Below are 15,632 nucleotides of genomic sequence, written 5' to 3'. Positions count from 1 at the left end.
TTTGGCTGCAGTCATTCCAATGGATTATTTTGTGGTCAGTTCTACTTTGAACACATCGAAATTGGTACAACATGGATTTATACACACAAAACAAGTGGCTCTGTATAGGTTGTTACCAAAATCATTTAGAAAACAGCACCAAAAAAATGTAGCAACTGTTGATTTTGTAACGTATGAGACACTTTTTGCTCAGTTTTAAGAGAGATGTATTTCCTGTAAAGATCCTGTTTGTGTTTGTTAAAACAAGATTTGTAAATATTTGATCACACCTTGGGGTGGACTGAATTCTTTTTCCAGGGATTATAATAAAGACCCATACAGCACTTCATAGCATTTGAGTAAGTGTTATATATATATTATTTTTACTGTTTAATGTGGTGAACTGTAAGTATTTAAAGCGTAGAATTCAGATGAAGAATGGCATTTTGAGAAGTGGAATAGCTAATGCTAACTGATAGACTTGCAGTGCTTTGTCGATATTCCACAGGTTTGTTTCCATCTTGTATCTCTTCGTTTTACTAAATAAACTGCTAAGAAAATTTAAAAAAGAAATACATTTGTGTTAACTTGTCATTCATTCAGATAGCACTGGTATTTGCACATATCTCAGTGGTATCATTCATACTTTTAAAATATAACACCAGTTTGAAAGTTTTTATTTTATTGTGTGAATGCCAGGAACATGGCCAATCGAGACTGGTGAGATAGTTTTAATGCACTGTGCTATAAAAATGATACTTGGTTATCCAGCTTTTACCTGAATAAAGCTGGGCCTGGGATGCTTATTATTTCCATTGTTTTTTCTCATAATCCCAGTGAGAAGAGAAACCAGAGACCGGATTCACTCTCATGTCAATCATTCGTTTGGACTGCTTGGCCATCCATTCTTCTGACAGAGTATGCGGGGCATCGCCAAACACTGCAAGAAATGAAAAAACAAAGTTCTCTGTACAGTTCATCAACAGTCATTAGATGCGCGATGTCACATGTACAGGCAATGTCGCGTCACCTGCATTTGTATTTTTTTTTTCTGGCAAAGCATGGATTCGCAAGTCGATTTTATAAAGACAAAGGGCCTGTTGTGTCCACAATGCTAAAAGCTGCTTGCTTCAAAAGAATAACTCCAGACTCAGATGTTGAAAGAAAACAAGAAAGCTCTTTAGTTCTGCCTAGGCAATCTGATTTGACTTGTTCTGCTCAGGTTTTGAAGTTGGAGTGAACTGAAGACTATTTTACACTGCGAGAGAGTTGGCCAGTGCACGCCTCACATACTGAACCAATCAGCTGTTTATTGGTGCCACTATTTGACAATAAAACGAAGTTACCCTTTAGTAATGCTTTGGGGCTCACATATCCAGTATACTATATTCTGTATACTGTACTCCTCTATTACACGTAGAGGTTAATTCACAGTAGAGCCACAGATAAGAGATAGTCATTAAAATACTTTAAATGCCATTTGCTAGGATGAGCATGTCTTAGGTATTGCAACTAACTTAGGTATTGCAGATATTTAGTATATTAAAAAAAAACTATATTGCACATCGTTAATAACCCTGCTACAGCTAATCTGCCTGTATTTCTGCAACTTTAAATCGTATCACCTACCAGAATTTCTTCCTGCTTTGATAAACTGATCTTTCTACCGATAATTCCCCACAGTTCTCCTCCCATCTGGTGCCTCTCGCTTGCTGGTTGCTGTGAAATAGTTAACTGCTGTCCTGCATCCTCTAAAGGCGGTTAATTGTGCAACTGTTCCCAGCAAACCAGCTTCTGTTATCATAACTGCCACGCTAACAGACACAAAGAAACGGAGCGATGAATATTCTGAATTCCACTCACATCTGAGTTAGAAACAAAAACGGACAATAAACCTGATCTCTGTGCGGGTTCGTGCAGGGGTTACAACACGAACATTGTGTTCTCCCAGTGTTTGTGTGGGTTTCCTCCAGGTGCTCCAGTTTCCTCCCACAGTTCAAAGACTGGTACTGGTAGGTTAACTGGCTTCAAAGAAAATTAGCCCTGGTATGAGTGTGTGTGTCTGTGTGTGCCCTGTAATGGACTGGTGTCCTGTTCAGGATGTACCCTGCCTTGTGCCCGTTGCTTGCCAGGATAGGCTCTGGCTCCCCTGCTACCCTATACTTGATAAAGTGAATTGAAAATGGAGGGATAGAATAACTTGTGCCACTATTAGAAACCCTGGTAAAGATAACTTCATGTTAGCCTGTGATTTATGTGTTAATACTAAGAAAGGAAAATGTCAAGTTCAGTAAATATCCCAGCACTATACTGTACACATACAGTGCATCTTCATTTATATTGAATATATGGAAATGTTAAATCTCTATTTAATCTTTATTTCAGAAATTCTGTCAAGTATACACCACATACAGTGTTATAGGACTAAGGGGGTGCTGACCATGGTTTATAACCTTTATTCCATCTTGATTGATTAATTTTATGCAGTTGTTATTTTTAAGCAGCCCAGGTGTTAGCATGTTAATGATGTCAATCTTACCAGGAATAGCAGCTCAGCCATGTGAAACACACCTATGTCAGGTGGCAAAAGAATTTAAGCACAGCTTACAAACATTGTAATACTTTATATGAATGTACTATGAAAAGGAAGGCTTTTTAACTAACCCAGGCCTACCACAACACTGTATTGTTACACCACAACAAATTCCTCTAAAAGTGCTTTACATTTCAAACATTGCAGGCCTGGACTGCTGAAATAATGTTACAGCATTCAGATGCTGAACACTTTATTTTCTCCATTTTGTTTTGGGGGTAATTACATGCAGAGTAGAAACTTAAAATGGAACCTGTTGCTTTTAAGGCAGCCGCTCAGAGGTTAAAGTTTTACTTCCAGCAGTGTGAACGCTCAAGTCATATTGAAAGTCTAACTAAGTTAAAAAAAGCCAGCTTTTGTTACTGTAATGAGATGGATCTGGAGCTAATGTAGCCCAAAGCTACACATGATTTTTTTTCCCTTTTCAGGTCCAGACATGAGTTTGACATTATGGGAAATTCCCCGATTACAGAAGATTGAAGGGAGTTTTTCGTCTTTGCAAATAACAGTTTTCACTTCCAGTCCACCTCTTCAAAAAGCGTTATGCTTCCTACAGTACGTGATCAAAAACAGTGAGCGAATCAAGAAAACAGAAACCCTTTTTTTTTTTAACCGAGCTAGACCAAATGTTGCTGCACATTCATGAGTATTAGATAACAAGAAACCAAAAATAATTGAAATGGGAGCAAAGAGAGTTCATCATGATATGCAGCCTCATTCTGCAATCTGCACCCCTGTTTAAGCAAGTGAGGTTTCACTGACTTGACAGAGAGCTCCTTTTGTTCCGACCTGTAGCCTCAGAGAGCACAGAAGCAAAGGGCCTGACGGCACACGTCTACATGTCTCATAGAAGAAGCATATTTACAGTACCTGTTGCTCGGTTCTCTTATGACAGGGCAGGGCTGTGCACTGCCAACTAAGGCAGAAAAGTAATTGGTGACAACACACTGTTATACCAGTAAGTCTATAATGCAGAGTAGCTCAAGAAAATCTTTATCCTCCAAATGTGTCCAATTGGAATGGCTGTTTGTTGTTGTGTTGATACTAACCAGAGTGAGAACAGTTTTAGTGTTCAAAATTCTGCATTACAGTATATTATATAATATAGCACAATATTAAAGTGTCCAGCTGACTCTTAAATATTCCAATATTAGTTTCTGTGTATATTCCAACATTGTTTGAGATATTTCACTTGAGAATTAGTCCTGGTCGGATGTTTCTATAGCAAGCTTTTTTTTATATATACAAATCAGCCCAACATGGGGTCTCAAGCATGTTTTCACAGAAAAAAAAGCATAATGAAAATTAGGTTTCTTCTATCTTCGATACAAGAGGATCTGAAAAGCAGTCGCGCTGTTCAAAGCACAGCAGTTAACAAAGCTGTGTAATCATCTTGATGCTGGTTGTTTAGTAATCCCACACAGTCCTCTTCCCCAAACTGATTTCCAAATTAACTAGTGAGGTAACTCTTTGTTCGAAGTGAATGGTGTGTTAGCTAATTCATTTCATTATTTACTCAAAAGAAAGCAAAAACGATGTTGTGTCTAATGAAACTGTGGAACCGTAGTTTGGCATATGCCTAGGACTAGAAACTAGGAGATACTGTAGGACTGTTAGAGGTCTTTGGCACCTTTAGTCCTAAGTTTGCTCCAACTGCTGACCTGACTGGCAAAAGGAGATATTCTGCATTTGCGTTAAAGGACTGGCCATGTCAACATACAGTATCTCCATGGGCCATATCCAGTGATGAGGGATAACCAAGAGATGATTTTAAAATAGTGCCAACTAACATATACCAGTGCTGCCTGAACGACACTGGGAGGCAAGGAAACCGCAGGCAGTGGTGATCGCTGTTACATACTGTACTGTAGCATTTAGATTTTTCCCCAAACAGTGTTCTCTAAAATCTGCACATTGTCACCTCACGTAAAATTAACCAGTTCTAAAAAGACATCTTTTGTGATGCAACACTTCTGAAGAGGCCATTAATTTGGACTGAATGAACATGTGAAATAAGCATTTTGATTTTAGCTAAATTTTCTGTATACAGCGGTAACATTAAAAGGCAGTATAGTTAAGGCTACTTCTGGGTTCTGTCAAAATGCATTAAAAAGCACTTTCTAAACTGGGATATTAACTGCAAACTCAGTGAAAACCTTTAAAGGTATACAATGCGTTCATTACTGGCACACACCTGATTACATCACTTGATTTCCTGATGAAGGGAGCGGTTGGGAGTTGTTCCACCAATGACTCACGTTTTAAGAATTTTGTACAAATCACAGAACAAGGTATTTAAGATCTGGGAAACTGTTAACAATAAAGGCTGTAATGAATGAAGACGACTTTGGATTCAAGTCATATAGAGGTATTATATTACACCATTACCATATGGTAATTAAAATGATCAAATTAACAGCTGAGTCATGCTAAATCTCAGCCTTAATGTAAGCCTCTTATCTTTTATCTCAATGTGTCCAATTATTATGGTATGGATCTAGTTTGCAAAACCTTTAGTAACAAAGGTTGTGAGAGAGTTAAAGCTGATATTGGTTTATGCTGTGGGTGGGGAAAAGTGCACTGATTTATCAACCTTAACAGAGTCCCTGCTGATTCACCAGCATAAACAATAACGATATACATGTGTTAATTATACACATCTCCTTCATAAACATCAAAAGTGAGGCCATCTCCTGGAAACACATGATAAACCTTCTATGTTAAGAGTTTAAAAAGTAAAAATAACAATTTCTCATTTTATCTTTGATGATAAAAAGTAGTTTCTGGGAAGAATTAGAAGCATATGATTGGAAATCACATTTTTTAACAGGCATCATTTATATAATGAACTAAGTAATGAAAGTAAAAAAAAAATGAGCTAATGAGCTGCATTTCAAGAACAGCAGCCACAGAGGCACAACGAACAACACTGTAAGAGCAGAAGGAAAGAGAAACAAACCATAATGACGTTGCCACCAGATAATGATCCCGGTTATTCCAACGAAGAAGAAAATCCCACCAACCACCGTCTTCCACTCATTTGAGCTCCTCTTCATCTCGGCAAAGGTCAACTCATGGGTCAGCCGATACACTGTGGAAATCACAGGGAATTGTAAAACTCATTCTGAATGGGAAATGGGAAGAAGACCCTTATCTAGAAGCTGAATGGCCACGTTTCTGACAACCCGTTGTGGAGTGACAGAAAAAGAAGACATAATGTCCAAGAATCGGAGGGGATGCCCCAGGAGACCCTGAGACTTCGTTAAGTCTGCAAATATCCTGAGGGGCTCCTCAGTAACCTGACCAGTGAAGGGGATCTGCCTGGAGCCCGAGACTATTTCTGGACAGTACGAGTTCCAGCCTGGGTCATAGTTTCTTTGACTGTCCGGGTGCCTGCAGGCGTGTAGTGATAAATGACACCACAGGTGGACATGTCAGAGAAGAAGGAGGTCTGTCTCTTTCTATTCCAAAAAGGCTCAGGAGTCACTGACAGACAGCGGTCTTGTAACAATTAGTTGGGCTAAACTGGATGAGAATGTAACAAATTAGAAAAAAAAAAGCAGGCTTTTTTTTTTTACTAAACTGACAGATTTTGTTGTATTTTCTTAATTTTTTAGAAAAAAAATGAGTGAAACTATAAATATTATGTACGGGTCTTGAAATGAAATATTTTTTTATTATTATTTGTGATTCGTAACTGCTTTTAACCTCTGGGAGTGTGAGATCTGCCATTTATTTTCAGAAGGTAAATCATCAACTACCCAACCTAACATTTTTTGATAAGGGGCGCTGGCTCAAAACATAATTTGAGAACCGAAGGGAAATCTTAAAAGCTAAACTGGTATACTGGAGTGTGGCGAATTTGGAGAATGGGAATGTTTTCATTACAAATGCAAAACATACAGACACATGTACCTCAAGAAGGTATAAAAAAACAGTATGCCCATTTTTAAAATTACTATTACATTCATTACAGAAGCTATTATATCCATTATATCCAAGAAAGATACTATTATATCCATTAAAGAAAATTACACACCCAGATCTAATGATTCAGTATACTGCCTCGAGCACAATAATGAAATTATGGTAAAACATTTTTTCACTCTTATATTTTACAGTCGTATTGCATTACAGTATATCCGAGCATAGAGTACATCAGATATTTCTTTCATGTCCCATTATAAGGCTGAAAAAATGACTGCATCTTCTTACCACAAAAAAGAATGGATATACTGTACATGACTGAAATGCAGCATGCCAATTTGGGAATTTTCGAGATGGAGAGCATTATTGGTTTATGCTGTATATAACGGTTTTAAGACTCTTCTCTTAAATGAAGAGTGTCTTAGGAGTTCTTAAGGAGAAATCTGCACAAGACTGTGCATTATAATGTTTGTAGTAGTGGGCAAGTGAGGCACCGCCAGAAGTCCATTGAAAGAGTAAAAATATACACCATGCTGAAGAGCATTGTTGCATTGGAAGTAACAAGAGGAGACTGATGTTTGTTTGGACAGCTTCTTTTTCCATTGATTGTGCTTCTACCTCTTCCATTGTTCTCTCCGTTTTGTCTTTGTTCCGCACGATACAATATTTATGAGCAACAGGTTCTTAATGCAGTCTGTCTTTCAAACGAAAAGGCTTCAAGCTCCCAGCTTAGTAAATTTAAATTTTTGGGCCATATCCACCTCCCTGTCCGCTGAGCAGAAAATTCCTTTTGAAAAGACTTCACTTTGAGAAGATTTCCCCCCCCCATTTTGTTCCTCCACATTTAAAATATTCCTGATATTTATGGGATACGAATTTGGCTACTTTTCAATAAATTTGGAAAATATTTAAGTCGCTCCAATTTTATTTTCATAAATCAAATTCATAAGTCTTGTTTTATTTCATTCATGTTATTGTATTTACTGTTTTTAATGGTGGTGTACAGAAGCCTGCAGTACCTGGAGTCAGTCTTGGTTTGGCTTAAATGCACACTGAGTATGACATCGCATACCCGACAAGATGCCGATTCAAATTATTTCCATTTGGGCTCCAGCCATGTGGTAATGATACAGAAGAATCAGAATACAGAGAAAAGACACTTTGTGTTCAGTGCTGGAAAGCAGCGGTATTTCAAGATGACAATGAGAAACACAATTAGGTGTTTAATAAATCAAATGAATTCCTGCTGGAAATGTGTCCCTTTGTTAAGATGCTACATTAACTGCATACACGTATGACATTACAAAGGATGGTTTTGGTGTAAGAAAATACCATTTTTCCCATCGTTTATGGAATCGCCATGGAGAACTATCACCATCAGAAGGTACAGACACTTTTTGCTCAGTGTTCATACACAGAGAGATTCCAGAGGATGAGCAATAGGCAGCTCTTCAAGCGCATAATAAACTGTTGTAATAGTATGGTAATAGAATACCTTCTGGATGTTAATTATTGACAGAAATCCAGAGAGGGTTTGTTTTGAAGTCACTAGCGTAATTTCAACTGACAAACCTGATCTGAAAATTGTTTGAAGGATCTGAAGGTTGTAGTACACCTTGGAAAGGCTGCCTTCCGTAAGGCAAGGACATGTTTTTGCCAGTACTGAGAAAATAACTTGAGTCAAAAAACATATTGCAATTAGTAAGACAAAACCCACACTGCAGCTGTACAGAATGGAACATGTTGCTAAGGATTTTAATCTGTCGCACCTTTGGTAAGTGGAAATGTCACTCGACAAAGGCTTATGTAATTTTGTATTAATTAAACATATTCCAACCCCCATTTTAGACACTCATGTAAGTATAAAACACTTACTTGTAAAAATGACTAATTCTTAGCAATTTATTTAATTTACCCTTGGCAGAAATTGCAAAAACTAGAAGTCTTCATGAAGTTAATGTTTCCTTTATTTTAGTCTAGCGGTATAATATTGCCACCTTGTGGCAAGTTGGTGTACCTATACTGGGTATTTTTTTCCGGCAATTTATGAATTGGACCATTGCACCGTGAAAAGTTGCGACAGAAAAATTGAAGAATTAAGATGGTTTCAGTATGAATTACGATCATCACTTTTTGAATACACTAACCTTGTAAGTCTAATAACTGTGGACATTTTTCTGTTTGAGAGCACTCAATCTATCTTTCAGAGTATCCCTATCTCACTAAACTACTGTGGTAAAGAGATTGTAAAGTTACATATTTCACTAAAAGTTGTACCATGTACAATTTGTTGTGCATTGTACGGCATTTTTAAATGTGGAGTATAAAGTATTTGTTATGAAGATTCCAATCCTTCAAACGATTCTGCAAGCTAAGAAACTTACAATGGACCGGAAACGCCAGTCCGAGGTTTCAGAAATAAAGCATGTTACCTAGTAAGCAATGAAAACATGCCACTCTCTCCTCCATTATTAATGAAAATGTGGCCGTATCCCCATATGGAGCAACAAGCCGCTATTTAACGAGTTATTCTGTGTAAATAGTAAAAGTCTTTAGCCTTCAGGAGCAGGGGTACACATCCAAGACCACTTAATGCATCATAATCCAGTTCAGCAAACTTAAAAACGCATGGTTCTGCTCAAGATCAAAAGATGGGGGCTTTCAGCAAGATACCCTGTCACATACTCAGTCTTTCCATTTTTTTTGTGGGGCCAGGCAGTGATTCTCACCCCCTAACACACACACCTCCATTTGAGGAGTCCATCCCATCTTCCAGAATCAAGACCAATTCACTAAAGTTGCCAGATTTTCCGGTGAGCTACACTGTCTTATTCAATTAAATTAAATTGAGAATGTTTTAGAAACACATGCTTAATTCATTACCAATATTAAGTCAAATTCAAATTAATCTCATGCAATGCAGTGGCACAATTAGTGATGACCAATGCAAAAAGTCCTTTTGCCATCTTTTCCCCATCAGAGGCTGATCACAGTCTATACTGAGAAGATGGACGTTGTGAGAGCTAAGCTCAAGGAGGTTTCATGTGGATGAGCCCGTAGAAAAGTAAAAAAGCAGAAGACGGTTTACATGCAAGCTTCTCTTCTTTGGTGAGCTGAGTCCACGGCCCCTTCTCTTTCTCCTTGAGTTTCTTCTGCTCCGCGTTGAGCGTCCGGACGAAGGGGACATCCGGCAAGGGAGTGTCCAGGCGGTTGTTGTACTGAGGCTGGGAACAGTCAAGGACAGGGGTGGTGACATCTGGATCGGAAAACAGGAAACAAAAGCATGATTTTCAGATAAAGAGAGTTTTTCTGCATTTCCCACACAGGTATGGGTTTTACATCAAGTTACATCAAGAGGAGAACAGAGTGATGAAGCCAATTCATACATGGGGATTATTAGGAGGCCATGATTGGTAAAGGCCAATGGCAATTTGGCCAGGACCACAGGGTAACACCCCTGCTCTTTTTGAGAAACGCCCTGGGATTTTTAATGACACGGAGAGTCAGGACCTCCATTTCATGTCTCATCTGAAGGGCGGCACCTTTTTGTACAGTATAGTGTCCCCGTCACTATACTGGGGCATTAGAACCCACACAGACTGCAGGGTGAGGGCCCCTGCTGGCCCCACTAACACCTCTTCCAGCAGCAGCCTTAGTTTTTACCCAGGAGGTCTCCCATCCAGGTACTGACCAGGCTCACACCTGCTGAGCTTCAGTGCGCTGCCAGTTGCCAGTTGTGAGTTGTGAGTTACAGGGTGACATGGCTGCTAGCTGGCCCATGATTATCAAATCATCAACTGGGAGGAACTGCAAGTAGGGCTTCCAGTTACCAATAGGCACTTTATTGCTCTTACATGTAAGGCTCCTGTTCCACCTGCAACACTTCAACCCTCAATTAGTGCAACTCCAAGATTCTGCCAGTTGTCCAATCCAGCTCATCAAAAACTCGGCTGCACACCCCGTTCCCTCATCTCTCATCATGACCCCACTGTTCTGCTCTCCTCGTTGGCTCCTCTATTGCTGCTTACATCCGATTCAAAATTCATCCGTTTATTCACTCTCGTGCTCCGCTGCATCCAAACTCTGTCCCTCTATACACCCCCACCTCTCCCTCTACAGCTCCTGGAAGGCCAGCCGGGCCCCAGCACTTAACCTCTACATCCACAGTCATTATTTCTAAATAAAGCAGCTGCGCTAAGGCAACCCCACAGTTGGAATGAATAGCCCCTCTTTTTTCCTTACAGTACTTGTTCCATTTTTTTGCACTACACACTGTGTCCCCTGCATACACACTTATCTGTATTGCACTTTACACTGTTGACTTATCCCTCTCTCAAAACCTGCATTGTAATTAGCCCAAGGACAACCACCCCCCCCCCCCCCCATCTGCTTCTGCATGTGATTATTTATACTGATTGACTGTAAGTTTGTGATTTACTTCTGACTTTGCTGTATTATGTTGTCTGTTGTGTTAATCTGCATATTGTGAGTCACACTCGTCGAGGTAGCCTGCTAAATAAATAAGTTTAAGAGAAATATCAACATAATGCTGCCATTTGAATCCCTTTTGTTCTGGGTACACCTTTGTCGTTTCAAAGACTAAACAAATGTTGTTGTTTTTTTACAGAAATTAAACAGTGTATATTGCGTCTTTGCTCTTTGTCAGAAAAAAAAACATCAAGTTATTGAACTGATCCCAAAGGGAAACAGAGGACTTAACCAGAATCCCTATGAGCATTTACCAACTACTTTATATCCCTTTGATATGTAAATCTTTGTCTAAATCCTAGATAATACTAAATTGAAGACAGGCATTCTGTAACCCAACAGTGGAAACGGCCACATTAATATTTCACATGGTTTTAAAAGATCAATACATTTTTGACATTAACATCTTTTTGATGTGACTGAGGATATAACCGAAATAATTATACTTAAACCTGCTATTTGCCAAATTTGTTTCGGGTGATTCTTAATAATAATTCTGGACACTCCACTCAAAGCACTTTACAGGTAATGGGGACTCTCCTCCACCACCACCAATGTGTAGCCCCACCTGGATGATGTGACGGCAGCCATGGTGCGCCAGAACGCTCACCACACACCAGCTATCAGTGGGGAGGAGAACAGAGTGATGAAGCCAGTTCATAGATGGGGATTATTAGGTGGCCATGATTGGTATAGGCCAATGGGCAATTTGGGCAGGACACCAGGGTAACACCCCTACTCTGTTCAAGAAACACCCTGGGGTTTTTAATGACCATAGAGAGTCAGGACCTTAGTTTCACATCTCATCTGAAGGACGGCACCTTTTTACAGTACAGTGTCCCCATCAGTATATTGGAGCATTAAGACCCACACAGACCGCTGGGTGAGCGTCCCCCTACTGGCCCCACTAACACCTCTTCCAACAGCAACCTTTTGTCCCAGGAGGTCTCCCATCCAGGTACTGACCAGGCTCAAACCTGCTGAGCTTCAGTGGGTTGTCAGTTGTGAGTCACAGGGCGATATGGCTTCTTAGCTTTAAGCTTCTTGATATAGAAAATTGGGATTCATTTTTATGCTCATGACCCAAAATTGTTTCTTTAAAATCCATGCGCCCCCAAATATAAAGTGAAAGAGATTTGGTCAAAAATAATAAAAAGCAGGGTGGTTTGATACAGTATGTCACTCATAAACTACCAATTACTTGAGTGATGATTTGAGTGAGGTGGTCAGTTAATTAGTTTTAAGATAATTTCAACTAAATATCCAAATGCCGAGTATCTCTAAAGGACAAATGTTTGCCCAACCTAACTGAACAACTTCCTAAATTAATCAAAATCTGTGTTCAATGTCTTTGCAAGCCGTTTAATTTAGAGTGATATACTGTACAGTACAGGGCTTGATGGACTCATATCTTTACAGAGATGGGTTTTGAGCAAGTGCCTAATCTCGCCCTTGTTTTCTTGTTTTTTCTTTCAACGTCTCTTGGAAGAAGACTGCCTATTCAAAGTTTACAATCCCTACCTTTCCCATGGGCTGCCTGTACGCAGCTGGAGGTGGCCACACTTCTCCAGGAGAGCCGCTGAAGGCCACGGAGCGCGGCCCAAGAGCACAGCATCTTGGGAAGGAAAACAGGCAAGAACACTCCAATCACATTCCATTTCCATTCTAGATCCACGGTGTTCATGCTTGTCCACAGCATACCTGCTGAGATCAGTGCTCCTTGCCCAGACTCCAGACTTTTTACAGTCTTTGTAAAAAGTTAGTTTAACATGAGTTAAAAGGCATGCCGGTTCATGGCAAATCTCCAGAATCAATTTCACCCACAAAAGTATGCAAGAGCTCCGAACTCTACAGGCCAAGGAAGGAAGCAAAAAGTTTGAACCCTACACATTTTTTTTTCCCCACAGGATAAAATGTAGATCCAGTGCTCCCCCCACCTTTGACATCTAAAGTTTCTTACAAAAAAAATAAACTGTCCTCTGCTTTGATGAGATGTTAAATGTACAGAACAGGCAATAACAATAACGAAACATATCGCACTCAATTGCGTGAAATCGCTGTCCTGGTGATGACGGCAGAAATGGAAAATCTGCATATTACATTGCGAGTCTGAAATATGTGCGTTTAGTTGTTTTTTTTAATCTGATTCTTTAACATGATCATTCTTCTGTTTAAGAAAAAAAAATATCCCATGCCCACAACCACCACCATTCCCCCTAACAGACTGCCGCAATGTCAGTACATGTTTATATACTGTACTGTATATCTCAGCATTCTAGTTCCAGCAGAACGCTATCGACTTCCATGTCCGAACTGTAAAAAAAAAAACCCTCACAAAAACAATATTATAATTAAAGCACTTGTTTCTTTAAAATAGCGCTATGGCTATCACATAGCAAGCAGGATACTACAACTGTTACTAAAATAAGACTAGCTGGAATGGTCTGAAACAGCCAAGACAGCACATGATTATTCGAAACTAAAAATATCAATTAAGTACAGTTCCTGGAGTGTAAATCAAATGATTTGTGTTGATTTTCAAATGCAATTTGGATTCGGCAGCAACGTTCCTGAAAACTCGGCCAAATAATTAAATACACCTCACTTTTATAATGACATGATTCATCCGAAAATTCAACAACATACAGTAAAAGTCCTGCAAAGATACACACTGCTGACCGTTTTACACAAAAACAACGGCAATTCTGGAACTTCCCTGTATTATATCCAGACTCACTGTGCGGCAGAAAGCAGAAATGTTTATCAGAACCAGGTGATACCTGACGACTATGTAAAAGAGCACGAAAATTGACTTTGATAGCAGCAAATTGCGAGAATTGTAGAGCATAAATAAATGTAAAAACAGGCCACTGCTCTTTGAGAATATACAATGTCCTGCATATCTTACTTTAAAATGTATAGTAGGCATGGCGTCATCACTTAATCCCAAATAAACAAACCATTCTGCTCTGAGCATATACTCTGAGCTCATACTGTTAAAAAGTTTGCTCCTGCACGACAGCCCCGAAATTGGTCCCGATATATTCATGCAAAGTATTGTAGGTAATTGGACCAACAGATTTAAATGTTAATTTTTAAAATACTATTTTTTGGCTTCAATGACTCCTTTTTCTTATAAAATGTTTGATCAATATAGATTTCTAGTATTAATTGTGTCGACACTTCTTTTCTTGTAGACTTCGTGGAAATTAGTACAATAAAGCCTATTTGCCTTCCAGTGAGTATTAAATCAGCCTGATTTCTAATAGCAATTATGATTAGAGAAAGATAATTTTACCTTTGGTCTTGAGCACTGCTCTTGCAGTCAGAGCGCTGACTACGTGCTATTTTACTAGCGGGTTATGGAAAGTTATTATAATATGGCGTAGCGGCCAGTTAATTATAAATAAAACAGGTGTCACCATCTGCCTGAACAACCAATGAGAAGCTAGGAGGCTTTAACGCTGAGCGGTTTTGCAGCTCCTGCCTTATAATGAAGTTGAATGAGGCTGGACGATGTGATAAATATGTAGTAAGTGGCGTTCAGGTGTAGAAATTCAACAAGTGTGTTTTAAGTTAAAGGCCATCAAAATGCACGTTTTGGATAGAAAACACGGCAGAAATGCTGTCAAATCCGCGAAAACAGACAGCTCAGCGCTTTCGGACTGAAATCCTGTTCATATCATATGTTAAAACGGTGTGGAAAATTATTTCAGTAATGACTCCTGATTTAAAAGTTATTAAAGTGACAATTACGGCAGGTGCAGCACTATTTTTGGAATTTAAAGTGGCGAATCACCAACAGTGAACTTTTCAAATCTTCATGCATATTTAAAATCCAGAATTACCTACAGTATGTGTCTATAACGCTATTAATAGGTTTAAATTAATAGTTTCAACAGAGTTTACAGCAATGTGCTCCATGTCTTTTGTCGCAAACACTTCAATATATAAGTTTCATAGAGAAAAGATGCAGTAACTGACAGCCCTATGCAAGCCCGTTTCCGCCAGGGATTAAAAAAAAACGCGCTACTTCCATATACAGCTGTTAAGATACATTCTGACGACTCGTGGTTTATCTGCTTTATACCCTTTGGAACATTTTCAAAAGAAAGCTGTATTATTTGGTGTAGGTTTCCATTCTTAAGTATTAAGACACTTCCTTGCAGTTTGTTCTCTGTCTGTAGCCGTCGAAAAATTACGGCTTTTTTCACGGTAATAAATTAATTTCAGTGACCGTATTAGCTCAGGATGCATAAAAGTTAACATTGTTTTAAACTGGCGTACCCCTTTATTCAAGCAATACAGTACCTCTCAATTACAGTAGTTCAATCTTCTGAGCGCAAAAAAAATAAAATAATTGCAAGGTTAAACCACATGAGGTGGAAATATTTTCCATGCCCAGAGCCAGGTACTACATACCAGAATGGCCCTGTGCCACCCAGCCTCAGGTCACACTCCGCTCAAAGTCAAGGGCAGGCAGTTGGCAGTCAATGCGCAAGCTGCTGCCAGGCCATTACAGTACACTGTGTGTGCTTTGCAGCAAAATGTCCTCTTCACCCTTAGACTGGGGACAAAGTCTTTGAACAAGTTGCTGTCCTGCGAGATGGAAGAACGATTTAACAATCACTGATGGCCGGGGCCT

The 15,632-nt window shown here is 39.2% G+C and overlaps 1 protein-coding gene across 1 annotated transcript; it reads right to left on the bottom strand.

The window, feature by feature from the left end:
- Positions 1–647: 647 nt before the first annotated feature.
- cox4i1l (cytochrome c oxidase subunit 4I1, like) lies at positions 648–14,358 on the bottom strand. Its single transcript, XM_088919602.1, has 5 exons — positions 14,286–14,358; positions 12,509–12,602; positions 9,588–9,755; positions 5,532–5,663; positions 648–919 (listed from the first exon to the last, which is right to left on the bottom strand). Exons 2-5 carry the CDS (start codon positions 12,600–12,602, stop codon positions 786–788), a joined length of 528 nt encoding a protein of 175 aa, XP_088775728.1. The 5' UTR covers positions 14,286–14,358; the 3' UTR covers positions 648–785.
- Between the last annotated feature and the right edge of the window lie 1,274 nt (positions 14,359–15,632).

This window comes from Atractosteus spatula, chromosome 6 (genome assembly GCF_055471065.1).
Source record: "Atractosteus spatula isolate fAtrSpa1 chromosome 6, fAtrSpa1.hap1, whole genome shotgun sequence".
Classification (NCBI taxonomy): domain Eukaryota; kingdom Metazoa; phylum Chordata; class Actinopteri; order Semionotiformes; family Lepisosteidae; genus Atractosteus; species Atractosteus spatula.
This window is presented reverse-complemented; position numbering and strand designations above follow the sequence as displayed.

Excerpts from the sequence above, each read along its gene's own strand:
- cox4i1l (XM_088919602.1), bottom strand. The coding sequence starts at position 12,602 with ATGCTGTGCTCTTGGGCCGCGCTCCGTGGCCTTCAGCGGCTCTCCTGG. Across the intron at positions 5,664-9,587 it reads CAAAGAAGAGAAGCTTGCAT|TGTATCGGCTGACCCATGAG; the intron begins GTAAACCGTCTT and ends TGATTTCCACAG. Across the intron at positions 920-5,531 it reads CTGGTGGCAACGTCATTATG|TGTTTGGCGATGCCCCGCAT; the intron begins GTTTGTTTCTCT and ends CATTTCTTGCAG.